The sequence below is a fragment of the Symsagittifera roscoffensis genome, chromosome 10 (genome assembly GCF_963678635.1).
Source record: "Symsagittifera roscoffensis chromosome 10, txSymRosc1.1, whole genome shotgun sequence".
NCBI classification, from domain to species: domain Eukaryota; kingdom Metazoa; phylum Xenacoelomorpha; order Acoela; family Convolutidae; genus Symsagittifera; species Symsagittifera roscoffensis.
The window spans coordinates 9,048,232-9,073,117 of NC_087071.1; the positions used below are offsets into that span (position 1 = coordinate 9,048,232).

The window sequence follows — 24,886 nt, forward strand, 5'->3', positions numbered from 1 at the left end:
CTGATGTTTTTGATGTTTTAGGTTTGGAAGAGGCTGAAAGTCCATATGAAGAGGAAACATATTCAAATATGGAGTCAAGCGCTAAACATTCTCCCAAGTGGGAAAGTTTTGAGGAGTCTAAAAAGCTATCTAATATGCTCAACAGAAGTTTACTTCAATCATTCAAAGAATCTTCAAAAACTGACGATTCAATGGTCGACTATCTCAACCCAATCCGTAAAGAAAGCAAATCTAAAACTGAAAAGAAACCACTCAAAACTTCAGAAAAAGAGCAAGATGTAAATGAGGTTCAAAATCAACTTGCGAAAGTTCTAGAAACTGATGAAGGTTATAAAAGTCCATTGATGAGAGCTATCATAGAACATCACGAACGTATGGGTAACAAAAATAAGGAGGTGAATTTTGAAAAAGTGACGAAAGTTTCCAAGTCAACCATGAACAAGAGCCGAAAACGTGCTATAAATTGGCTAGAGGAGCAAAAAGGTACTCGCGAAAAAAAGCAGCATGAAAGAAGTGACGAACTTGAACAATTTGATGATAAAAAAGCAACGAGATACGGGTCTAAATTCCAGCAAAGTGTTGATCTAGAAGGTGGTGAAACTGGTTTGAGAGCTTTGATGCAGCAATTCCCCAGACCTTCAGCTGAAACCAGGGAAAAGGTTGACGATTTGACCCCTAAGGAGTTTAAGGTTCAAAGGCAAACAGGTCAAAATCGAGAGTTGGATGAATATTTTGCTGACATATCGCAGTATGCACAAAATGAACTTCAAGAGACGGAAGATGATTCGCAAGAATGGTTCCAGGAAAGGTCAAATTTGAGAGGTGAAGGTCAACAAAGACGCGACCGACGAGGTGAATTTTCAAATAAGTCTTATCCGTTATATGGAATGGAGCGTCTTAATATATTCGATCCAAAATTCTGCAAGCGAGTTGAAGTTGAATCTTCGTCTGAAAAAGCGATACAAAATCAGCTTGATTCAACGTGGAATGTTTTGTTACACAAAGATACAGCTGCGCTTTTTGAAACACCGACTCAAAATGGATTTGAAGAGATGATTAAATTGACAAATCAGGGAAAACTCTGGAAGTTTCCAATCAACAACGAGCAGGGATTTGAGGAAGAAGAGAATGTTCCGTTCCAGGATCACGTGTTTCTACTGAAATTTGTGGAAGACTTCCCGAAACATCCGAGAATTCAGACATTCATGGAGGTAAAATACGTTATTTGAAAATATGTTTTGCGGGGAGGGGGGCGTAGTATTATTACTAAACAACTAAAAGAAATCATATCGGAATATTTTCATGAACATTGGTTATGAAACACTTCTCAACATTCAGAATTAGTGTAATTGGCGACTTCAAATAACAACTCAGCTGCAAATTTTATACATTCTTGAAATTTTTTTGTTAATGCAGATGGGTTTATTGAGGGCAATTTTACTAATTCGCATAATAATTGATTGGCTTAAAGGGAATTTGTGGGTCTTAAAATAAGAGTTTGTTCAACTGCTGATTTGAGTAATTTATTGACTTTTCCGATCAATTTTTTCTGATTCTGTTATCTTAAATTAAATAATTTCGTTTTGATACTGTAATCGTTAATAAAAAATATATCGAATCTGATAATATCCATTTCAATATTGAATAGGAACCTAGTTTTTCTTTTTTTACAGGTTGTTTGTGTTGGCTTGTCTAAGAACCACAAGTTGACCTTCGCGAAGAAACTGTCTCATCTGCACACACTAAAACAGTACTTCGAAGAGAGATTTGAACTACTCAAGAGTAGCGCCGATTTCGAAGACGATCAAGAAATAGACTGATTAATTGATTGAAGAACTAGCTAATTGATATGAGATTTAAATGAAATATAATGTCTATTGTTTTCCGTTTTACTAGTTAGCACCATAGAATATGAACGGATATCTATTTGTTTTGACCATTCTAGAAGATCTGGGAAGGAACTATGGCGTAGGGTACATTTTTTAAGATAGTAAATTTAGATTCGAATTCTAAAAAAAATTGAACATTGTTTTAGTGTTGAAAAAATATTTTGATTTTATCTTCTATATTAGACGAAAATTGATGACAGGATAACTGACTTTTCATCTCATTGAGTTGTCCTTTTCTTAAAATAAAGTAACTGGGAAAAAAAGTTAAAGCTTTTTTCAAATGTTTTTTTGATGTTTCAAATGAAAAACAATGAGTGATTTTTTTTGTTCTTTTTTGGTAAGTCAATGAGCGTAGTAATGAAACTTATATAAGTTGTGTTAGGTTTTTTTCAGAAAAAAGTCTTAAAATTTGTTCACGCTCACATTTGATTTTTTGCGGTTTCAACTTAGGTTTTTTTTTTAAGTTCAGTTCATTTCCTTTGTTAAAAGGAAAGCACACTCTCACCAAAAGTTTAAAGTTCTCGGAAAACGTGAATGATTTCTTGTTTTAAAACTTGTCTATAATTTCCGGAGTTCACAGCGGATTGTAAATTTTACCTATTGATCAAGTTATCATTAAATAGTATCAAGCATAAATTGGTCTTGAAGCTCAAGGAGTCTTAAACCAGTAAAAATTTCCTTTGAAATTCAAAGATAGACGTTTTCTTTTCATTAAAAAAGAAATCAATTTAGTTGTCTGTTTCCTTGCATGCATTGACAGTTCTCAAACTGTTTTTCAGGCAAATCTTAGAACTAATTTGCGCTCAAATTTGACTTTTCGCGGTTTGATTTTTGCCTTCAGTTCATTTCCTTAGTTAAAATGAAGATAAACTCGACTATCAAACAGCAAAGTTGTAAAGGTCGTGAAAAACTTGAATAGTTTCATAGTTAAGAGAAATGAAAGTAGTGAAGAAACTTTTATAGGTCTTGATGATTTTTTTTGTTTTTCAGGAAAAATTCTTAAAATTTATTCACGCTTAATTTTGATTTTTCGCGGTTTCAATTATGATATCTTAAGTTCAGTGCTTTTCCAATGTTAAAAGGAAGGCAAACTCAACTATCGAACAGCAAAAGTGTAAAGGTCACGAAAAATGTGATCGACTTCTAGTTTCGAAAGTGGAGTTGAATTATCAGATATCCCCGTAAAATAAAATGTTCGTATTGATCCAGTTTTATCAATTTGGGTTTATTCCATGAAAAGCTTGTCAATAATAAGTTTGTTCTAGAAAATCAAAGAAGGGTAAGGCCATTTTTTTTTCATTGAAATTCGAAGGTTGATATTTTTTTAAAAAAACAAATCAGTTTTTAATGTTTCTTTGCGTTCAATTCTCTTTTCCATGTGTCAGTTGGCTATGTTTTGTAGTTTCAACTTTTGATCCAGTTTTGTTCAAACGGGATAGCTACCAATTATTAACAATTCTTGAAATTTGAAGAATTTTAACTACCAATTATTAACAATTCTTGAAATTTGAAGAATGTTAACGTGGAATATTGGTCGGAAAAATCTGCTACATACACAGCAATTGGTATCAAAATCTCAAAAGTTCCAAATAATACCGGAAAAAAAGAAGAAATTGTTTTCTTTTTTGTTATTTGGTTTGCAAATATAACTTAAATGAATTAAAGCCGCCAAATTTTTCATACAAGCGGACTTTTTTTTCTTCATTTCCAGCATCACCTACAAAAGAAATTAAGCTAAAAAGACAATTTTTAAATTAACTGGTCGGAACATTCTGTGGGACGAGCAATTTCAATTTCTGAAAAGTATAAAAACTTTTTAGCTGGCAGCGACACGAAAATAAGCAAAAGCAGTTCTTAAATTAACTGTAACTGGTCGAAACATTCTGTGGGACAAGCTATTTCTATTTCTGAATAACATAAAAACTTTTTAGCAATCAGCGGCAGAGTAAATTAATCGATAGTGTATACGATGGAATGCATATTTTGTTTTTCTGAGGGTTTTAATTGCAGCATTCAAGTTAATAAGAGTAATCAACGTAGTGAGTACTCTTATATAGGTTTTGCTGTTTTTTTCTTTGTTTTTTTTCAGGAAAAAGTCTTCTAATTTTTTCACGCTCATTTTTGATTTTTCGCGGTTTAACCTGTGATTTTTTTAAGTTCAGTGCTTTTCTATTGTTAAAAGGAAGGCGAACTCCATTATCGAACAGTAAAATTTTAAAAGCCACGCAAAACGTTTTCGACTTTTAATTTCGAAAAATGTTTCTGATTTCGAAATTAATTATCAGATTTCCCAGCAAAATACAAGTTTTACCTATTGATTCAGTTTTCTCAAATAGGGTTAACTTTAACAAAAAAAGTGTCCATCATAAATTGTTGTACAAGTTCAAAGAGCTTTAAGGCCATCTATTTTTTGTTTGAGATTCAAAAGTTGAAGGTTTGTCAAAAAAAACAAGTCGGTTTTGTTTTCTTGCGTTTATTACTCTTTTCCAACTGTTCGTTGGCTCAGTTCAATTTTCTAGATTTATTGTCCGACCTTGTCACTTGTGTCAGGAAATAACTATGTGCAAGGTATAGTTTTTTTCCTCAATTTCGACTACCCTTAATTAAGCCCGTAGAGGGCCAAATGAATCATATTGAATACCGATAAGCTGTGGTTCGATTTCCAAAAAAAAATAAAAGTTGTTTTGGTTTTGGTAACAAATGTTCTAAATTCACAGATGGCACAAAGCTCTTAATTCAATTTTTACACATTGTAAATTGAATTCAGCTGTTGTTTAATCCAACTTATACAGTTTGTGAACTAAGTCAATTCCCTGATAAAAATGAAAACAACAGAAAAATTGGCTAAAAAATGAAAGCAGTTTCAAATTTGAATTTATTTACTTCAATCGTTGCAGTACGAAGACACGAAGACTCTGTGCTACTTGGACATCACTTGACTATCCTGGTTCTTTGAAAACGTTTAAGAAAAACGGCAACTTCTGCCGTTTAAGAGTCGATGAACGCAATGAAGACCAAAATATAAGTCGTGATGATTGTTTTTTTTTCAGTAATTTGATTTTTCGAGTGTTGAATTTTGATTTTTTTAAGAGTAATGAACGTAGTGAAGACTCTTAAATAGGTCTTGCTAATTTTTTTTTTTTTTCAGATTGATGGACTTAGGTATAATGCACCTTTTGAGTTCAATTGAAATTCATCTGCTGAAATTCACGTAAATAGCACTCTTCAAATACGAACTTGGAAATGGCGCAAAAAACGTGAACAAATTCTAGTTTCGAAAGTAGAGTTTATTTTTAAGATTTCGCAGCGGAATAAAAACTTTTTCTCAAGGGCATCTGTTTTTTTATTTGAAATTCGAAATTTGAGATTTTTTCAAGAAAGTCAGTGTTTTTTTATGTTAAATTGCGTTCATTACTCTTGTCCTATCTTCGATTGGCTATGTTTTCAAATTCAATTCGTTTATTTTGTTAAAAGGAAGACAATTTCCTTTATCGAAACCCAGAAATCTATAAAAAACGACAAACATACCTGTAAAAATGTAATAAATGTAAAAATTAGATTCCCAGCGGAATAAAATGGTTACTTATTGCTCCAGTTTTCTCAACTGTGTTTTTAAAATCCAAACGTGTTAATCATAAATTAATCTTCGAATTCGAAAAGCTTTGAGGCCATATTTTACATTGTGAAGTTCGGAAAGTCCTTTTTTTTCTGTTTCCTAACGTTGGTTAACGGTTCTTTCTCAATTATTTATGGAGTGCGAGGATCCGCTTTTTTTGCGGTTTTATAACAAGCACTACTGGTATTCTAGCCTGAAAACAATTTAATATAATAATAATTATTATTCTATGCGTGAGGGAATTAAATGCATGAAAATATAAGCCAAGGAATGCGTTATTTCAGTTTATTCTAATGGCTTTTCGTAATGGCAGTTCATTCTTCATCTCTACTCGGTCTTTCTGCTGCAGATGTGCCCCCCTCTTCGCTAAGGCTAAACCCCCGGGTGGGGTTAGAGTGGGAGGGGCGAAAGGAGGGGCTTCATCAACTGGGGCTAATATTACACTACCGAAAGATGCGGATTCACTTGCCAATTACTGCATTGGAGCTCAGGTTAGGGTTTGTGAAGTTTGTGCAATTTTCACGTGATACTTGTGAAAAAGTTGCTTAATGTTAAGTCGAACTTCAAATGTCAGATACAAATTCGGCATTGCGATCTAAAGCGCGGATCTTTCTTACAATTTGAGGCTTCTCAATCAGCTAAAGTCACCATTTTAAACTGTCATCGGAACTTGAAAAGACTAAAATCCACTAAAATCGAATCGACTGAAATTATTAGTTGAAGCTCGCCAAAAAGGAATTTTACAATAAGAAGAAGTCAATACGCTTTTAAAATAATATTAAAATTTTTGAGCTGATTTTATTCCTTGTGTTCGATCGCCGATTTCAAAATTACTTTATAATTTTGAAGGTATTGCTTTTTTGAAAATCAAGTGTATTGTATTCCAGGTATACAAAGATAAAGATGACCCTGAAATCAATCCAGACAATTCAGCTTACCCAGAGTGGCTGTGGACAATTCGGAAAAACGGGCCACCTATTTTGGAAGAGTTAGATCCAGACTCAATCGAATACTGGCAGACGCTGATTGAAATGACATACAAACAAGTTCAGATTGACAGGCCCAAACCGAAACACAGAAAAATCAAAGATTTCTGAGTTTTTTTTTATCGGATGCAATGTTTTTCATGAGATTTTTCTGATGCTAGTTAATTCTTGAGTAAAATAAAATTTGATGACGATTGAAAGTTTTTGATGATGAAAGTTTTTAGATTTATTAGAAGCAAAGTGGACCAAATCGAATTTTAGCAGACAATAATTCAGATTGCATACAAGTTCAGCTTGATTGACTCGAACGGAAACACAGAAAAATGAAAGATTTCTGTGATATGCTATTTTTTCATTGTGTTTCTGATTATTTTTGTTCTTGAGTAAAATTGAATTTGTTGATGATTGAAACGTTTTGATCTAGAAATATAAAAGGCACAATTAGGCCAAACGAATACTGGAAGACGCTTATTGAGATGACATTGTATTTACGAAATAATCTTTTGTGTGGTAATATCTTTGAATTGATTTTTGCAAATAACACAAAGGTTACGATATACTGGCTGATTGAAATGACTTTTATTCCGACCATTGAAACTGGAAAGGAAATTCGTATTCGGGTGTGTTTAAGTTTTTTTCCACGCAAAGTCAGGTACCGCAAATAATCATCCTACTGGGCTGAGTGATATATCATATAAAAGCCCTTTGAGTCGTGATTTGAACGACATTAAATACTTTCCAACAAATTTTCCCAGTGTCGAGAAAAACGGGTTCAACATTTCTGATTTTTCGTCTAATTTCGAGCTAGTAAAGCGATCGAGTAACAATCGTTATATGTGAAGTTACTTTTATTTAGGCTTTTAAACTTAATTTCACTATACGGAAAACAAGTTTTGGTTGTTTAATTTAGTGCTTCCTTGTCAGGCAGGTTTTCTAAAAAAAAATTTAAAAAATTGTGCAAAAAATTGAATATTTTTTTCAAAATTGTTTGTTTTTAGTTTGTCTTTACTTTTAAAAAAATTAATGTTGCGGAAAATGTCTAATTGTTTAAGTTTATACGCGGTTGTAGAGTTCTCAAATCGCACCACGCACTAAAACCCACACTTATTGAAGAAAAAAAAACAAAAAAAAAGAAACACTTTTCTAATGAATATGATTGGAACATTCTGTGCTATTTGCACAGCAACCTGCTATTCTTGTTGTTGTTTATGTGCGTTTGTTTTTAGACCGGCAGATTGGTGCTGTCATTAAGGCAGTCTTGAATAATTTTACTTTTGATTCATATGAAATCAAAAGTCGATTCGCGCATAAGGCGAAGAGCTAACGCACTTGCCTATAAGGCAAAGGTCATTGGTTCCAATCCGGCCAGGACCTTTTTGGGCGGAAAATTGTCCGCGCATCAAAAAATCTTAGCTGGACTTTTGTTTGTCTGATTTGTTTAATCGGCTTAGGTCCGGCAGCATCAAATTTGCCTAAAACTTGGACATTTTTTACTGAAATTAAAAGAAGAAAAAACATTTCAGTGTATTCTGGTTTTGGACTAAGTTTTGCCAATTTTTTTGCTATTTTTTTCATGCTGTTCATTACAAATTTTTGGAAGTGGTTTTGGACCAAGTTGTTTTGGACTAAATTGTGTTGGAAGTTGTTTTGGACTAAGTTTTGCCTATTTTTTTGCTTTTTTTTCGTGCTGTTCATTACACATTTTTGGAAATTGTTTTCTTTGTAAATTGTAGGAGTGTTCAGTGCAGTGCCAACACACAATCTTGGGACGACAAATCCTAGAAGTTCGATTTCAGTCGGGACCTGTTTTTTTATGGAAACTGAAAGTTTCGAATATTGTAGTCTTTCATGTCTGCTAACTTTTGTCGGCATAGGTTCCGCAGAAAGGTTCGTTTTCCATAAGCATTTTGAAAGCTCTTTGTAAAGTTTATAGTGGTGCAGGTAGTTTTTTTTGCAGGAATTTTTCGTCCTTTCTTGCAAGTTTTGTAACCTTTTTTGACGTTTTTTGAAGCTTTTTTTTTTAAATTTTCGATTTGTCTTTTCATTTGTTGGTAATTGTAGTCATCAATTTTTGTATCTCAAGTGAAGCGAAGCTCCGCATCGCCTCTTTGTGAAAGAATCGTTTCTGTTTTCAAACATCTTCTGCACGTTGTCCCGTCGATTTTCTCTGGATAGGTACGTGAAGTACTTCGTCCAACATAAAAACTTAGTCCTGTTCTTATTTCCAAATATCCATGAGATAAACAGAAATACTCATTTGCAGTATCTGAAATGAGAGTTTGACTTCTTCCGCTCGTTATTCTATTAAACTAAGTGACGTTTCCAATATGGTTTTGGGTGCAGTAAGATATGCATTGACTTGAATTTAAATGTTTAGTTCTAATCTGGTTGCTCTATACTTAAAAGGTAAATTTGCTTATGAGGAAGAACGTTCTGTTTCTTGCCCCGCCTATTAAAGCCATCGAAATACCAGAAACTTTGCTCGTATTCATTATTGACATAGTATTTCTTAATTTTGCAAAATGAATTATAATTTGATTTTTATTATTTCTTTGTTCGTATGCAAAGCTATATCTGTTCAGCCTTGGAACCTTACATTCGAGGCTAAAGGTGAAACATTTTTCGACTACTTTGACTTTCTAGATAAAGCCGATCCCAGTCATGGATTCGTTAACTACGTTGACCACCAAACCGCTCTCGACAATGGTTATATAAATATTTCGGAGGGTGGCGACGTGTATATTGGGTGTGATCATGAGCGAATAGCTTTAGAGCATGGACGAGATTCGATCCGCATACAGTCGAAACAAACGTTCAGTTATGGATTGTTCATTTTGTACTTATCGCATATGCCTTACGGGTAAGTTCAGTATATAATTGACGGATTTTGGAAGTTACTTTTTGTTGATTAAAAATGTTTTAAAATAAGTTTTTTCTGAGATAATTTAACTAAAATGTGAGATGCGGATCTATGATGTTTACATTGATGCGTGTTGCTTTTGCAATACCATTTTTTTTGAGTTCGATTAAATTTATGAAGATAACGAACGGTATTTATTTCTCAAAAGATTCAGAAAAAATTTCTTGCGAAAACGTTCCACTACAATGCTACGGTTCAGTTCGTGGGAGTCGAACATGGACCTTTCAATTAAGAGGCGCAGACATTAGCCATTTCAACAGTGTCAAAATTTAATGATGATCAATGATCATTTCTAGGTGTGGCACTTGGCCAGCGTGGTGGTTGGTGGGTCCAAATTCTCCGTATGGGGGTGAAATTGATATTATCGAGGGTGTTAATATGCAAACTCACGATGACACTACCTTACACACGGGACCAGGATGTGATTTTACAAACGTATCTCGGAACTTCTCAGGTCTGTACAAGTTATCATCCAGCATTTTTTTGAAAAGTATGATCTTTTTGTTCCGACCATTGAAATTGGGGAGGAATCTTGTCGTCGGGTGTGTTTGTTTTTTTTTCACGCAAAATGAGGTACCACTAGTAATCAATGGAATGGGTCGAGTGATCAATCAGATTAAAGCTTTTTCACTCGTGATTTGAGCGTTATTAAAAAATCTTTAAAAAATTTTCCGCGGTAAAAGTTGTAAATATTTTTTTGCTGGATTCGCTTTACATTTTGTTTGTTATTTAGAGTCGATGAAAATTGCTCAGATTCTTATATAGTTCGTGATGATATTTTTTCAAGAAAATTGTTCAAATGCCCTTATACTTCACTTATGAATGCTTCTAGGCATATATAAATGCACTGTTTGAGTTGAATTCAATTTCAACTGCTAAAGGTTAGATAAGTTGCGCTCCCCAGTTACGAAACTGTTAAGGTCGCGAAAACTTGATCAACTTCTAATTTCGAAAGTGGAATTTAATGTTCAGATTTTCCAGCGGAATAAATACTTTACCTATTGGTCCAGTTTCCTCAAGTTGAAAATTTTTTTAACAAACCAGTCAGTTTTTTTTCTGCCTCCTGGGGTTCATTGACTCTTTTCCAACTGTCTGTTGGCTATGTTTCATTTTTGATAGACAACCGTTGTCGAGTATGCCCAATGCACTAACATTCTATCAGCTTGTATACTTATCTCATCACACCACGCACAACAATGGCACTAATTTGAAAAACTAAGAACTTTTTGAAATCTATGAATGTGGTCGAAATATTGTTATTATATATACCAGCAATCCTTGTTATTGCAAAGACTGATTTTGCGCGATCAAATTTTTTCTTCCAACTCAATTTTTTCTTTTCCAATTTTTTTCGTCTAAATGTACGAAAATTGTCGATTAATGATAGTTTCAATTCTGACAATGTATGGATACTTTGTTGTTCTTTCATCATGCTTTATCTTGCGTTCAATGATATTCGATGCGGCTGTCTGATATTAATCTATTTTTTTTTCAATATTATTACGATTGTTATTAATTACACTTGCCAGCAGCGTAGTGTATTAGTACGAACCTTTTTCTTAGCCTAACTCGCAAATAAAATTGTTCATTGAAAATATAAAGTGTTCACTTATTTGGCTACGTCTCGCAGATCGAATCCGAGACGAAGCCAAATTTTTTACTAATTCGAGGCTTCTTTCAGTTTTTTAATTCACTTTTTTGAGCTGCTTTTTGTCGTGTTCTCACTAGTGTTTGCGAAGCACAGCTCACCTCTGTGTAAAAAGCCGGGTTGTAAAATTGTAATTTATTTACTCGAGCCTGTGTTGTACAAAGGCACATTGTCGCGCATATTTGAGAACAGTTCGTTTTCGCTCTGTGGTGTGGCGGCGAATGTCTGACACGCGAATGTTAATACGCAGCTATAGGCCGAGAAGTAGAGTACAGATAGAAACAGGCAGTTTCATTTGATCAAACAGTCTTCAAATCAGCAGATGCTTTTTAAACTATCCGGTTTTTTTGTACGCAAAAAGTACTTTCGGCTTTGTGTTAGAATAAAACATGCACTATTTGTCATTCTCGTTTTAGTGTTGCTTGATCAATTTTTCCTGGTCTATGTTTAGGAAATATAGTCAGTTTCCAAGACTGCGATTCTACCAAAACTTCGGGATGTACAATATCAAGCGACAACATAAATTCGTACGGAGCCCATTTGAATTCAAGAAATGGAGGACTATATGCTCTTGAATGGACTTCTGATGGTGTCTTTTCGTGGTTCTGGACCGAAGGCGAAATTCCTAGGTTGAGATCTTTCCCCTCAAATAATTAAACAGCCGAAAAGTTATGATAAAAATAATAGGCCTTTGAAAGATTAAAAAGATTTTTGGAAAATACTTTATTAGAACTTGATTGAGTAGGTAGCTGAGAAGCTTCACAGTCAGTGGTGCACAAGACTTGAAAGTGCTCTTCGATCGCTTGATCAAACAATAATCGAATGCAGCTATTTCAAAAAAAGTTCTGACCTTCGTTTACCAAAAGTTTCATCTTTTGAATCGTCTGACTTTTGAGTAGACTTAAAATCAAATTTCACATCATTCAAGCCAATTTTGAGCCAGTTAGACAGCAATTTTTTATATCATATGTTTCTTTAAGTTCAAAAATTAATTTAAGCTCATTTTTATAATGTTGCTGCTTGACTTTTTTGTGGTTCAGCGCAATATCATAAAGTGAATTGAAATCAAATTACACTCTCCTTTACCAAAATGCAAATATAGCAGTGAAAGGCGTTTGATTTTTAGTTTCAAAAGTTGGTTTTTCCTTCATAAATATCCAGCTGGATGAAGAAATTCCGAATCTCTTCAACCACCCTCCCCCTTTGGTGCCAAGTCTCGAATTGTCACCCCTGTAAGAAGTAATTCAACGGTTAAGCATGGGATTTTTGTACCTACTAGCGAATCCCCTCCCCCTTTGCTAAGGAGGGGGGAGGTGGGTGGGGTTAATAGTAAAAAGAGATTCACAGTTTCATAATGATCTTGAAATTCTAAGTGCAATAAGGTCAGTCGTACTTTTTTCTGAGACTGAATTTGAAAAAACTACATAACAAATGAAATGATTTACGGTTTCCTCGTTTTCATTTCCACAACATTTTTCCAGTTGTCTCGTGTCGTTTAGTTTTAACTGATTCCTATTTTAGAAAAATGTATCAAAATATGTCCAATGTGCAATGTCCAGTTTTCAGTTATGAAAATCTTCTATTAATGAAAAATTTTCAGATTGAGCAATTTATAAAGTTTGCCTATCTTTTACTGAACAATTTTTGTAGCAATTTTCCTAATGAATTGAGCAGTTTCTCAAAATCTCCACTTGGGTTTAAGCGATGCTCTTGGAAACAACCCAAACCCCGAGACATGGGGTGAGGCCTACGCCAGTTTCCCTTTCGGAAGCTATTGTCCCCCTTCAAATTTCGAGAACCAGACATTAATCTTAAATTTGGACTTCTGCGGGGACTGGGCTGGCAATGTGTTCGAATCTGACTGTCCTGGTAAAGGCACTTGTGTTGATTACGTCATGAATAATCCACAAGAGTTTCAAGATGCGTACTGGAACATCCATTGGATGAAAGTTTTCTGTTAGATTTTCAGAGGTTTACTTGAGGATCTACGATGAGTTATGTTTGATTTTAAAAGAGTATAACGGATTTATAACTATGGCATTAATAAAACTTCCACATATCTTGTATAGCAGTTGGTATGTCTGACCAATGAATATTCTTAAAGCATGACTGTTTTCTAAATTGAAGTTGTTTTCGAATGTAATAAACCGACTTCTACTGTTTTATCTATTATATATTTAAATCTGGGCTTCACCATCTCGCCACGTTTAAGCTTTTTCAACGTAATGTATTTGCATTTTCTCACGTTTAAGCTATATCGTATATTGCAATGGTTAAGATTTTTTTTTTCGATTTTCCTGTTTGAATTCAGTGATTATTCAACCGAGTTTAAAATAAGCTGCCCAATAGTGGGATGCTGTCAGGATTTCCCAAAAGGTTGCGAATTCGGTCTCCAATTAAGAATGCTCAAGTCCTTCTAGTGTAAGAGATACGACGATTTTCGTGATTTTTGCTCAACAATTTTCAGAAAATCAAGTAACAAAATAATATAACAAACTTCTTCTATCACTGTAGTTGGTCGCTGTCAGAGTATTGTCAAGGATTGCGAATATTACCTTCAAATATGATGGCTTAAATCCTTGTAGTTTTCGAGATATCACGTTCTTTTGTGATTTTTTCAAAAAATCTTCAAAAAAATTAATTGTTTGTTCTAAATGTGAAATTTTTTTCCCTATAGTAGGGTGCTGTCAGGGTACTCTCAAGGGTTGCGAATCTTGCTTCCAAATGTGACTGCTCAATTTCTTGCAGTTTTCGAGGTGTGACGTTTTTTGTGATTTTTTCAAAATTTTTTTTTTTTACAGAACTTAAACGAAATTTTTTTTCTTCAAACTTTAAATTTCCCAACCCTATAGTTCGGGGCTATCAGAGTACACTCAAGGGTAGCGAACCTTGCCTCCAATTATGACTGCTCAAATCTTTAGAGTTTTCGAGATACTACTTTTTTTTGTGATTTTAAAAAAGTTTTAAATATAATTAAATTAATTTTTTTCAAAGTTTATAATTTCTTACCCTGTTGTTGGGTGCTGTCAGGATACTCTCAGGGGGTTGCGAACCTCGCCTCCAAATATGACAACTCAATTGTTTGTAGTTTTCGAGATTTGACATTTTCGAGATTTGACAAAATTGGAATTCAAAAAAAAAAATTCGAAGCACCGGAGGTGCGTAACACGCTAGTTTCATTTAATGCTTTTCGCGTTAAAGTTTCTTTTGTTTAAATCGTTTCGTTTGATGATTTCCGTTCTCACTTCCCTCATAATTCGCAGTTGGAAAGACCAAATGATGTTTTCGTTCTTTTGTGCTTCGGTGGGGGGATTTCAACGGTCCTCTCTACCCAAGTTTTGTCTGCTTAGTTACCGCGTGATTAGTTTTGTTTCAGTACTCATTTAACAATTTCACATTGGCAATTGTGGTTCTTTTCCTCAATTTGAACCGCAGAGAGACAAACGTACAAAATTTAAGGTGTTTTTTTTTGACTGAGTGGCTTATTTTCTTTTCGCTAGCTACTGTTCTATTTTTGTTGTTTCTCAAGTGGTATCTAATATAATAAAATGAACGAAGAAATAATAATTGTAATCTAACTTGAACTGTTGAGTTTATTGCGTTTTAAAACTTGCAAGTTTAACCTTAAAATGCAGGATAATTTTCGCAGATTTCAAAAATTTAAGAATTAATTAAAATTGTTCAGATATATGTCGGCTGCTCAGTGATTTAAATAAAGTGATTTAAATAAAGTGCTATTTGACCGATTTATAAAGTTTTGTCCCCTTTTTGATTTTATCGGCTGGTGTATTTGTTATAAATTCCGAGTTGAATAAATCTCCTTATGTGAATTTGGTGTTAAAATGAATAAGAATGCATGAATAAGAACGCTCTAATTTTGGTTGATTACAGTAAGTTCGATAGTTACTTATTTGTGAAGGCGTCTTCCATTCTCCAAGTTGCTGTCTATTTTTTCTGTATTTTTGAAAGCAGTGATATTTTTGATTCGATTAGTATAATTGTCTATTTCATGCGTTGAACTTTTTCTCGTGGCTATTGTTTTCCCGTAAAAGTTGCTACTGTACTGTACTTGTTACTGGTACTGGTACTGTAATTAGTATTGGTCAATTATGCGCCTGGCGTTTGACCTGATAGGTGATTTGTGGGTTCAGATTCACTGTACAGGGGAGAAATTGACAGAAAAAGGAAGACCTTTCAGAAACCGAACAGATGGAAGTTTTTAAATGTCAGCGTTATTTTGAATACGACTCGTTTTCTCGTCAGTATTCAAATCAGGTCTTAAGTTTTATGTTTTGAATTTTCTATCGTCGCAAGTTAATCTTTTGTTTTTAAAAAATTCGCATTTAGTCGGCGTTCGACAGGTGAGGTGAGGCGTCAGTTTTTTTTTTTACGATTCTTAACAAAAATCTATTCTACGCCTCTTTCGTCCATTTCTTGTCGCTCATCTATGCACCATATTCACATAATGTGTTCTTTGGTATAATGGCAGGCGCGGATCTAGGAATTTCTCGGGGGGGGGGGGTGGATTTTCAAAAAAAATTGAAAGTTTTGTCGACCTTTTAGGTCGACCAAACTGATTTTCTGAGCTCTCCCAAACCACTATAAAGACCCTGTTTTGGCCAAGATTTCTTCGCCGTTTTAAAAAACAGGCCAGAAATAGCGTTTTTAGGCACTTTTTGGAACAGTTCGACCAAAAAATTGCGTTTTTTCGGCGCGCACTCCCCCCTCAAAATTAGTATATATTGGCGCCAAAGGCGACTTTACAAAAATTTTAGGTTTGGTCGCTCAGAAATGGGTTTCTTAAAAAGTACCAAAGGGGGGACCCTTTGGGTCGGCAGGGGGTCGAATCACTGAGGGGGCGTCCGCCTCCCCCCCTCTCCATAAATCTGCTACTGTATAGTGGTAAATATCTGGAACTTCGAAGTTAATATATCACTCAAGGCAGAGAGATTGAGTCCGGCGTTTACCAGTAGTTTAATTTGAAAACGTATCGACAAATCAGCGCTAAAGAAATCTGTATGAGTTGTGTTTTTAGTTTGCCAATGCGAAACACAGTAGACTCTTTTTTGTTTCACATTGTTTTATCGCTTGATTATGTGAGGTTGCCATCTAACTGAATTATGACAAAGAGTCATAGTCGCTTAGCAAGGCTGTGATTTTTCCGAAAAATCCGAATGTTGAATTTCCAGCGACAACATTTTTTTTTACCGAGGCCATTTCAGTGTACTGTATGGAGGAGTATATGCTCTGGAATGGACATCTGATTGTATCTTTTCCTGGCTTTCATACCGAAGAGAAGCTCCTAGGTCGAGATTTTCCTCTTAGACAAATCAAGAACCCCTCGGTTAACTATCCGCCTTGCGTGAACTATAAATGAGTTTTCAGATCAACCCTTAGCATTTAAGTGAATGTAAGATAACTTTTAAGTGACTATGCCATATCACCTAAGTCCTTTATCCAAAAGCTGATTTTTGAATTATGCTCTAAACTGCCAAAATTTTTGCTCTTAAATTTTTTGCTCTAAACTGTCATGCTTCTTTGGTATTTGTCGGGCTTTACATTTGATTTTCGCTACACTTTTCAAGGGAAAAATAATTTGTATGCTCACATCTGGATCGAAAAAATTCTAAAATTCCGAAAATTATAGTTCGTTTTTCATGACAGCGATTTTTGTCGGCTTTTTTGTTTTTGTTTTTGTTCGGCTTGATAAGTTTCGGCCTATATTATATCGGTTTAATAGTCTTATTTTGAGGGGCGATAAATGTTTGTGTGTGCGTGTCTGTGTTCTGAGTGTGAGGGGACTTAATAACTTTTTAGTAGTCTTAAAACATTTTCAATTATTTTGGTTCTTCTTTTCCTTCATAGGTTTTGGCCTATATCACATCGGCTTATTCGCCTCATATTGCGTCGTTTCACGAGCTGTTTACGTGTTTTGATGTTGAGGGGAACTTGTAAACTTTTTATTAGTCCTTAATTTGTGTTTTTTTTGGCTTTGTCTTTTTTGTTCCTTTTTTGGCTTAATAGGTTTCAAACAATATTATATCGGCATAGTGACCGCGTATTGCTTCATTTGACGCGTGAATGAAATTTGTTTGTGTGTGTGTGTTTGTTGGTTTGTTTGTTTGAGGATGTGGGAACTTGATAATTTTTTTAATTATTTTATTCGGCCTGAAGAGTTTCTGCTAAGGTATTTGCGGCTTTGTTACCGCTTGGTAACTTTTCCCGCGTTTCATTTGACGTGTGAATAAAGTTTGTTTATGTTTGTGTGTTTGTTTTTTTTGAGGATGTGGGGGACTTGATAGTTTTTTTTTCTAATTTATTCGGCCTAAAGAGTTTCTGCTAGTGTTTCCGGCTTTGTTACCGCTTGGTAACTTTATCTTCGATGCTAGTTTCTAATTCTATTGCCATGACTCGTGTGTGGTTCCAAACTAGCTTTATCGATAGATCGAGATTTTTCGAATTTTTCGATTTTGTTTTTTGACTTAGCGGCTTTCTTGTTTTGTATAGCAAGTTGTGCGAAGCTCAGCTTCGCCTCTGTGTTGATGTTGTTCAAGCTCTACATTTGAATTTGGCTCAATTTTTGATAATATCAGCTTTTTGCAATTTATTAGAATTTCTTGTTTTGAAAGTTCATATATTTTGCTCCTTCGGTTTTTTCGTAAGCATAGGATTAAGTTCCATCCGATTGAACAAATTTTGAGCCATTTTTTTGAAAATTACTTTGTATTGTACATGAGTTGCTATTGAGCAACATATTATTGAATATTTTTTGCTTTCAACAATTTTTACAGTTGAGTTTTGTGTTTTTCCGATATCCTTGGCAGACATTGTTTGAATGGCGGATATTCAGCAAACAGCCATATCTTAAACTGAAAATTGCAAAGAGTAACATAAATTCTATAAGAATTACGTAATAGTTGCATATGAACAGTGACAATTTGTTGTTTTTATTAGAACACAAAATTAATTTTGATTTGGTGGAAAGTTTTTTTTCCGGCTTGTTGGCCTACCACCTTTTTGAATAAGTTCTACATTGAGAAACTTTTAATTTTTATTGATTCTCATATTGAGCTGTGTCTAAGGTTTTTATGGAACGATAATTATTATGAGTAATCCTAAATTCAAATTTCCAAATCAGTCTGATAGTTTTTATGCAATCTAGAATTTTTTGAGGGGGGATTTAAAAAAAAAACTTAGTCGATCGTCATTTAGGTCGACCAAATTGGTTTTCGGAGATCTCGCAGAACTTCCCAAAGACGCCAGTTTTCCCGATTTTTCCTTTATGGACACGTTTTGACCGACAAATTGCGTACTTTCGGCGCGCGCTCCTAATAAAGTTAGTATATATAAACGCCAAAAGCGCCTCTAGAAAAGTTTTAGGGTCGATAGCCGAAAATGGATGTTTGAAAATAGTGCCAAAGGGGACTCTTTGGTGGGCAGGGGGTCGAATCCCAGGGGATATGCAAGCAAATCTCAACTAAGGGCTAGCAGCGATGCTCTTGACACCCGAACCCTGCAGCTATGCACTTGTTGGCCAAGGTACGGACTCACCTATGGAACTCTCCGTACAAGTCTCGGGATAGAGAAAGCCGGAAAACTAGCATTTCTATAGCGACAATTGAATGCATAATGTTTGATTCATGATTTTGTGAATAAAAAACATTTTAAACAAAAAAAAAACAAGTTTTTTGCAGTAAAGAACTGTTAGTTTGTTATTTATGAGTTTTAACTTACAACATATCAGCCCTGGTACGCACAAGATGAGAAAATAGTAAATGCTTCGGTCTTATGCGTTAAACGGCCCAAAAATCAAAATTGAAGCAAAATGAAAACTAAAACTGAAACTGATCCTGATTGGCTAATATTAGCCAATCAAATTCGAGCAAATAGGTCATCCATTTCGATTGATACTGAGATTAATCCTGATTGGCTTGTATAATATGCAGGGGCGAATTTAGGGGGGGGGGGGGGGCGGACGCCCCCCTCCCTCAGGGGTTCGACCCCCTGCCGACCCAAAGAGTCCCCCCTTTGATATTTTTTCAGAAATCCATTTTGGCCGACCGACCCTAAAATTTTCCTAAAGGCGCCTTTGGCGCCAATATATACTAACTTTGAGGGAGAGCGCGCGCCAAAAAAACGCGATTTTTTTGTCAAAATTTTTCAAAAATTTGCCTGCGGCGCTGCAAAATTTAGCCAAAATAGGGGCAAAACAGTGCTTTGGGAGAGCTCGAAAAATCAATTTTGTCGACCTAAAAAAAAGGTCGTCAAAATTTTCGAATTTTTTTTTGAAAATCCGCCCCCCCCCCCTCGAGAAAATCCTAGATCCGCCTCTGATAATATGTAATAACTGAAGTAATTGTATGTTGATTACGTATTTTCAATTTGAAAAAAAATTTCTTTTCCTAATTTTGGGCCGTTCAACGCATAAGACCCAATGCTTCGCCTGCATCTTGCTTGTATGTAGCTAGTATAGCATTCAGTTTTGGTGCTACAACAAAAATCCATTAAGTTTAGCCAGAAGTATACAGTTTCCTGGCTTCACTAATATTTAAATTAAAACTAACTGCTGAGTCAAATATTAAAGTTGCTTCTAAATTCATTGATCAAGTTTTAAACCAACTTTTCTGCCGGTTGATATACAACTCAGCACGTGCGTTAATAATTCAACGCTGATTTTGAATAAAATCTAGAATTGAACAAATAGATCTTTTGTTTGGAATGTTTTGTTTTCGTGCATGTTTATCAAAATCCCGAATTCCAGCCTGAATTTTTGTTGAGATTTGAAAATTTTTTAGTTTTACTGTTAAATTTCTCCATTTATTTCAACTCTTTCTTGCTACAGACTCTTTTCGACAATTGGTTGTTTACAATCTATTCAGTTTAATTTGTTTAATACGTTCGTTTATTATCACTGCTCAGCTATTATAAACTTAACCTGTACCGTATTTGTAACCGTACTCAATTTTTCTCAACTTATTTAGATTACAACAAAGTCTAGTTGAAGTCTTTTTTATTAATATTCTCAAGAAAATCTCATAATTTCGAAGTTGGAAATACTTGAATTGTCATTGGCTGCCGTAGTGGATTGATCGGGACGTCTTTTTTCCGGGAATTTGAGCCCTTTGTTACTCAAACTTTGCTTGAGCAGCAGAATACGCACGAATTTTACAGAAAGGGGTGCAAAAATTTTATCGACATTTTAGAAAAAAAATTGGCAATCAGAATTGAGGGAGGGGATGGGGGTTCCCTTATCCTCGGCACGCTACTGTCTTTTTGTTATTGTTTACTAACTAGTTTTTGGCTGACGTTCATTAAAAATGTCCTACGGTGTTTTTGTGCTCATCTCCATCGCAAACTGAAACCAACTCAAATTGAAAAACGTAATCGCTTTAGCAGCGTGCACTGATGAAATACTGAAACTTTTAGTGATTGTGCAAGGCAACGATATTTTTTTACTACTTCTGGAAGTTTTTTGCTCGCTCTTTTTTTGCCTAGTTATCACATGTTTTATGTTCATTTTTTCAGTCCGGTAATTTCATAAGCTTGTTTTTTTTCAGAAAAATGGATGGTAATTCTAGCGAGTCAGTTGCTGAAACTGATACTGAACATTCCGATTTGTGTATTATGGTGTCGGATAAATCTACAGAAATCAAATGTGATTCATGCTGTGAAGTTTTCGAGCAAGAACAGCTCTTCAAGTGTACAACGTGTAATAATTTATTAGAAAGTACAGATACTGTAAAATTTAATTGCGACTGTTGTATATTGCATCATTTAAGAAAGGGTCATGAATTATTGGACCATAAGTCACTGAAGCCGGCCGTATGTAAAGCTCACAAAAATCTGTGTTCGATGTATTGCTCAAATTGCGAGAAAATTTTGTGCCCAAATTGCATTTCGAACCATCCCAACCACAAGGTAATGTCAATAGAACAACGAGCTTCAGAAGTGAGATCCAAAGTCTTCGAATTGATTGCAGATATGGATTCATGTGAGAAATCAGTTCGCAGTACGCATGATAGACTGAATGAACACGAGGAGACCCGTACTAAAAGTTATGAAAAGTTAGTGCTAGATGTTTCGTCAGAAATGGACGCTTTGAAGAAAAACATATTAGATCGCATCAAATCAGAACACGATAAAATGGTTAAAGTGGTAAGGGACTCGGGCAACAACTACGAACGCCTGTTACAATGCCAAAGTGACCTTCGAGAACTTCTTTGTGTCTCAGATGGAAATATGGTAGAGCGGTTTGAAGAAAAAGCGAATCAGGTGACTGAAGTGAAAATTAGAGAATCAGAGCTGAAGTTATGTCATTTTGACGGTGTAGATTACTCCATGTCTAAGGAGATAACACCATTGGCCAAAAGTTTTTCCGATGATTTTGTCGGTCAAATTCAATTTCCAAAATTGGCGTTTCTAAGTGGCAATTCTTTCGTGTACTCTAAAAAATGTGGCTCTTTGTATAGCGTAGAATATAAAAATTTTGAGATCACTGTACACGAATGCAACTTTAAAGAGCACCAAGATGGTCATGTCGAGATGTTCAAAATTGAGCTGGCGACATATGAGAGCGATACTCCGATTTGCGATATGCAAGCCTTTTTTCTCATTCAACATCCTTCAGAGCCGACTATCCTAATCAAAATCAGCAACCTGTTACATCTGTTTGAGGTAAAATCAAAATCCTTCCGAGTTATCAAATCTACCCTTCAAATTTATCAAATTCCTTTATTTTTTGAATCCATAAGCAAAGACAATTTTGCTGAGTTTGTTTATTGGGATGAAGTCAACAAAATTGTCAGACAAACTAACAAAAAAAGCGTCGAGTACAAATGCACTTCTCTGCCTCATGTTGTGAATTCGTGGCACGACGATACATTCGTACACTTTGTTAACCAGCAAATTGATGTGATAGAAATTGAAACACATCCGCCTGCAAAAGTGGTTTGTTCGGTCATCAAATACAGCGTTCATGGTGTAAGCGACATCAGCTGCATTTCACACATCAAGCGTTTGCTTATAATTTGGTCGCTATCAACGAGTAGCTTGACTTTTTTCAGCCGGTCTGATCCTGAGTCCGAATACCAATTGTGTTGCAAGGTGCCATATGGAAGTTCCTTCAACTACTTTCCCGTGCGCCCGCCATATGGAAGTTCCTTCAACTACTTTCCCGCGCGCCCGCGTGAAGTCAGTGTTAATTTGAGTTTCCTTGTTACAGCCAAGTATCAAGACGAAAGAGGGCACTGGGTCAACAAAAATGTGTTCATGATTAAAGTACCTTGATTAAAATATCTTGCGCCTCAAGTTTTAGATATACGAAAAGCGGACAGTAGATTGCAGTTGAAAAACTAAAGTTGCCTGTTAAACCTGATGATCTCTGCTTTAACAGTGTTTTTTCTTTTCTCTGACCTCAAGGCTGTCAGGGGAGTTTTTTTTAACCAAGCTGTATGAATTCAATAAGTAGGAAAATTAGACGGATTAGAATTTGAATACATTATGATGCAGTTCTACAACTTTTAAATAATTGGAGCTATTACTACTTTTTTGATCAAAGAAATGGAATATTTAAATTTATTCGAAACAGTTTCGACGATCGAATCAGTTGTTTCCCATGAAAAAATTTTGTACCCATTTAATACTCATATGGGTATTAATTGCGATCGTCGAAATCGGTTCGAATAAATTTAATTATTCCGCGTATGAATTCAAAAATTATACTCATGTACAATACAAGCTCCGATTACTCAAATTCAAATTCTTCATCTGCTGTTATTTTAGTTTAAGTTCGGTGATTTTAAAATGATCAGTTTGGCCATCGGATATTAATATGCGCATTTTTAAGCAATATTATTGGCTGATAAAGCACGAGCGCGAGTCATTTAACCGTAGCAAATTATTGAGATCTCTAAATGATTCTAAATGATTTAATGCTACCTAATTGGTCATTTTAAATCCTTAAACGATTCAAATTGTAACATTTATTATTTTATATTGGATATGCGTGGAGAAAATACAAAAATCAAAATTTATGACTTTATTGATTTTTCATCAAATGCTATCGAGACCAGTGAAAGGTTTGTTGGAATCTTGAGAGTTTTGTACCGATATGAGCAGACCTGATTGTATAGAATCCCGCAGGTTTACTAAATAAACGAAACAAGCGGGTTTGATTTTTATCCTTGCCGGAATTAAATATCTAAGAGCAGTTTTAAATGTTTTATGCGATTTTTACCTTAAGGCAGCAGTTAAATGCTTCAAATGAATTTCCAGATGAAGTGTGAGATCATAAAGATCAAAAATTATAAAAACCGCTCTCAGCTGGGTTTAATTTTAACTTACTTATTACACTTAAGATAATTTAAGTTTTTTCCAGCTATTTTGTAAATCAGTGACCAAAAGGAATCGGATGCGTTTGGTGAAAGTTGAGAGCCTGATTTTCTGCAGCTCTGGCCAATCAGATTAATCTTTTTTGAAATTTTCCTGTGTGTCTTTGTCTCCGACAAACCTAGTTCTTAAGGGTTCATTAATTCCAAGAGTCAAACTAAACGCATAACTGAATGGTTTACGTTCTGAAGAACATGAAGCTTACATTTTTCAGCTTATTCAAGTTACTACTGTTGATCTTGTCGTTTTTGCTTATAATATTAGGAATTTTCCATTATAGGCCTTCCAGCTTTGTTACAATTTTTTTTTAGCCCCTCGGTATCTAAAACCCCTAGGGATTTTTAGAGTTTTCAGTGGAATAAACTGTTTGCGATTTGATTCTGGGTTCTCCATTCTGGTGGTTTTTAGCAATATGTAAATCATGCACTTTTATTTCGAAAAAGCTCTTATTGATGTAATCACTGCTCGAATGTTAGCTGCGAGAAGATTTGAAACAGTGCTTGGACTCATTACGTTGTGGTGTTTTCGTGTTAAATACTTTCTAGGTCTAAAATACTTTTTACGCTTGCGATAAGCAAGCGTTATTAAAATGGAATGTAGACTTTTTTTTCGGGTTAACAACTAGTTTAACAAAAGCATTTGAATCCCTTTTTTCACTTTTTTCTCATCTTGTCTTCACTCCTCTTCTTACTTTCGTTTATCATGTTCCAGGTTGCTTCTCTTTTGTCCTGGAGGTAAAGCAAAGTCGTGGCCGGATCTTGTTTTTTTAAGTATCAAAGAGGTTGAAAAAAAAAACTCGAAAAATGAATTTGCTTTTCGTTTGTTCGCTCAGGTTTTGTCGAGTTAATTGCCACAACAGGTTTTGCTTGTTTTGAAGACAATTTTCCTTGTAATTGCAAGTGGAAATGTTGTTCAATCTATTTTCAAGGGGTGGCCATGAAATCTTTTTTTTTCGGTTCTGCCGGTGATGGTCTGCTCAGTGATGGTCGACTTAGTTGCCAAATCAACGATTTTTTTTGCTGTAAGCAACTTTCATTGTAGTTGCAAGTGCAAGTGCTGTTCATTCTAGTTTCAAGGAGGACTTGAAAGAATTTTAAAAAACCATTTTTTTCGATTGAAGTGGTTTCAGCTGAAAGACTGTTGGCTTAATTGCCACATCACTCATTTTTCGCGTGCTGAGAACAACTTTTATTGTAGTTGCAAGTGCAATTGTTTTTCATTATTGTTTAGGGTTGGACTTTTTTTCGGTTCATAGAATCATATTTTTTTCATAAAATCGTATTTTTTGGGTTCAATTTGTGTCTGCTCAAAGATTGTCGGCTTTGTTTCTTTTCGTAAATTTTGTTTCGTTGTTGCTGATTTAAATTCAAGTGTATGGCTTGTTTGCCTGGAATGAACTTCTATCGAGACATACTGAAGCTTATATGATGTAGTGTTTTT

At 34.9% G+C, this 24,886-nt stretch overlaps 3 protein-coding genes across 4 annotated transcripts in view; all 3 read left to right on the plus strand.

Moving 5' to 3' along the window:
* LOC134855191 (uncharacterized) overlaps positions 1-1,880 on the plus strand; it is a 623,579-nt gene extending 621,699 nt beyond the window's left edge. Inside the window, exons 5-6 of the mRNA XM_063871635.1 lie at positions 20-1,211; positions 1,674-1,880. Of these exons, the coding sequence (XP_063727705.1) occupies positions 20-1,211; positions 1,674-1,820 (1,339 nt within the window). The 3' untranslated portion in view covers positions 1,821-1,880. The remainder of the gene's footprint in view (positions 1-19; positions 1,212-1,673) is intronic.
* A 3,873-nt stretch (positions 1,881-5,753) lies between these two features.
* LOC134855472 (large ribosomal subunit protein mL54-like) lies at positions 5,754-7,297 on the plus strand. Its single transcript, XM_063872006.1, has 2 exons — positions 5,754-5,996; positions 6,393-7,297. The coding sequence occupies exons 1-2, from the start codon at positions 5,799-5,801 to the stop codon at positions 6,600-6,602; spliced, it is 408 nt and encodes a 135-aa protein (XP_063728076.1). The 5' UTR covers positions 5,754-5,798; the 3' UTR covers positions 6,603-7,297.
* An 810-nt stretch (positions 7,298-8,107) lies between these two features.
* LOC134855410 (uncharacterized) lies at positions 8,108-13,156 on the plus strand. Of its 2 annotated transcripts, none has more exons than XR_010164477.1 (4): positions 8,108-8,897; positions 9,708-9,865; positions 11,511-11,688; positions 12,762-13,156. XR_010164477.1 is itself a non-coding variant. In XM_063871922.1 (4 exons), the coding sequence occupies exons 1-4, from the start codon at positions 9,014-9,016 to the stop codon at positions 13,018-13,020; spliced, it is 933 nt and encodes a 310-aa protein (XP_063727992.1). In that variant the 5' UTR covers positions 8,928-9,013; the 3' UTR covers positions 13,021-13,156. The 2 variants fall into 2 exon arrangements, 1 of the variants encoding a protein (XP_063727992.1); XM_063871922.1 differs by lacking the exon at positions 8,108-8,897 and adding an exon at positions 8,928-9,351.
* The last annotated feature ends 11,730 nt before the right edge of the window (positions 13,157-24,886 follow it).

Bases quoted from the DNA above. Each gene is read 5' to 3' on its own strand.
- LOC134855410 (XM_063871922.1), top strand. From the start codon at position 9,014: ATGAATTATAATTTGATTTTTATTATTTCTTTGTTCGTATGCAAAGCT. The intron at 9,352-9,707 runs GTAAGTTCAGTA...GATCATTTCTAG, and splicing joins TTATCGCATATGCCTTACGG to GTGTGGCACTTGGCCAGCGT. The intron at 11,689-12,761 runs GTTGAGATCTTT...CTTGGGTTTAAG, and splicing joins ACCGAAGGCGAAATTCCTAG to CGATGCTCTTGGAAACAACC.
- LOC134855472 (XM_063872006.1), top strand. From the start codon at position 5,799: ATGGCTTTTCGTAATGGCAGTTCATTCTTCATCTCTACTCGGTCTTTC. The intron at 5,997-6,392 runs GTTAGGGTTTGT...ATTGTATTCCAG, and splicing joins ATTACTGCATTGGAGCTCAG to GTATACAAAGATAAAGATGA.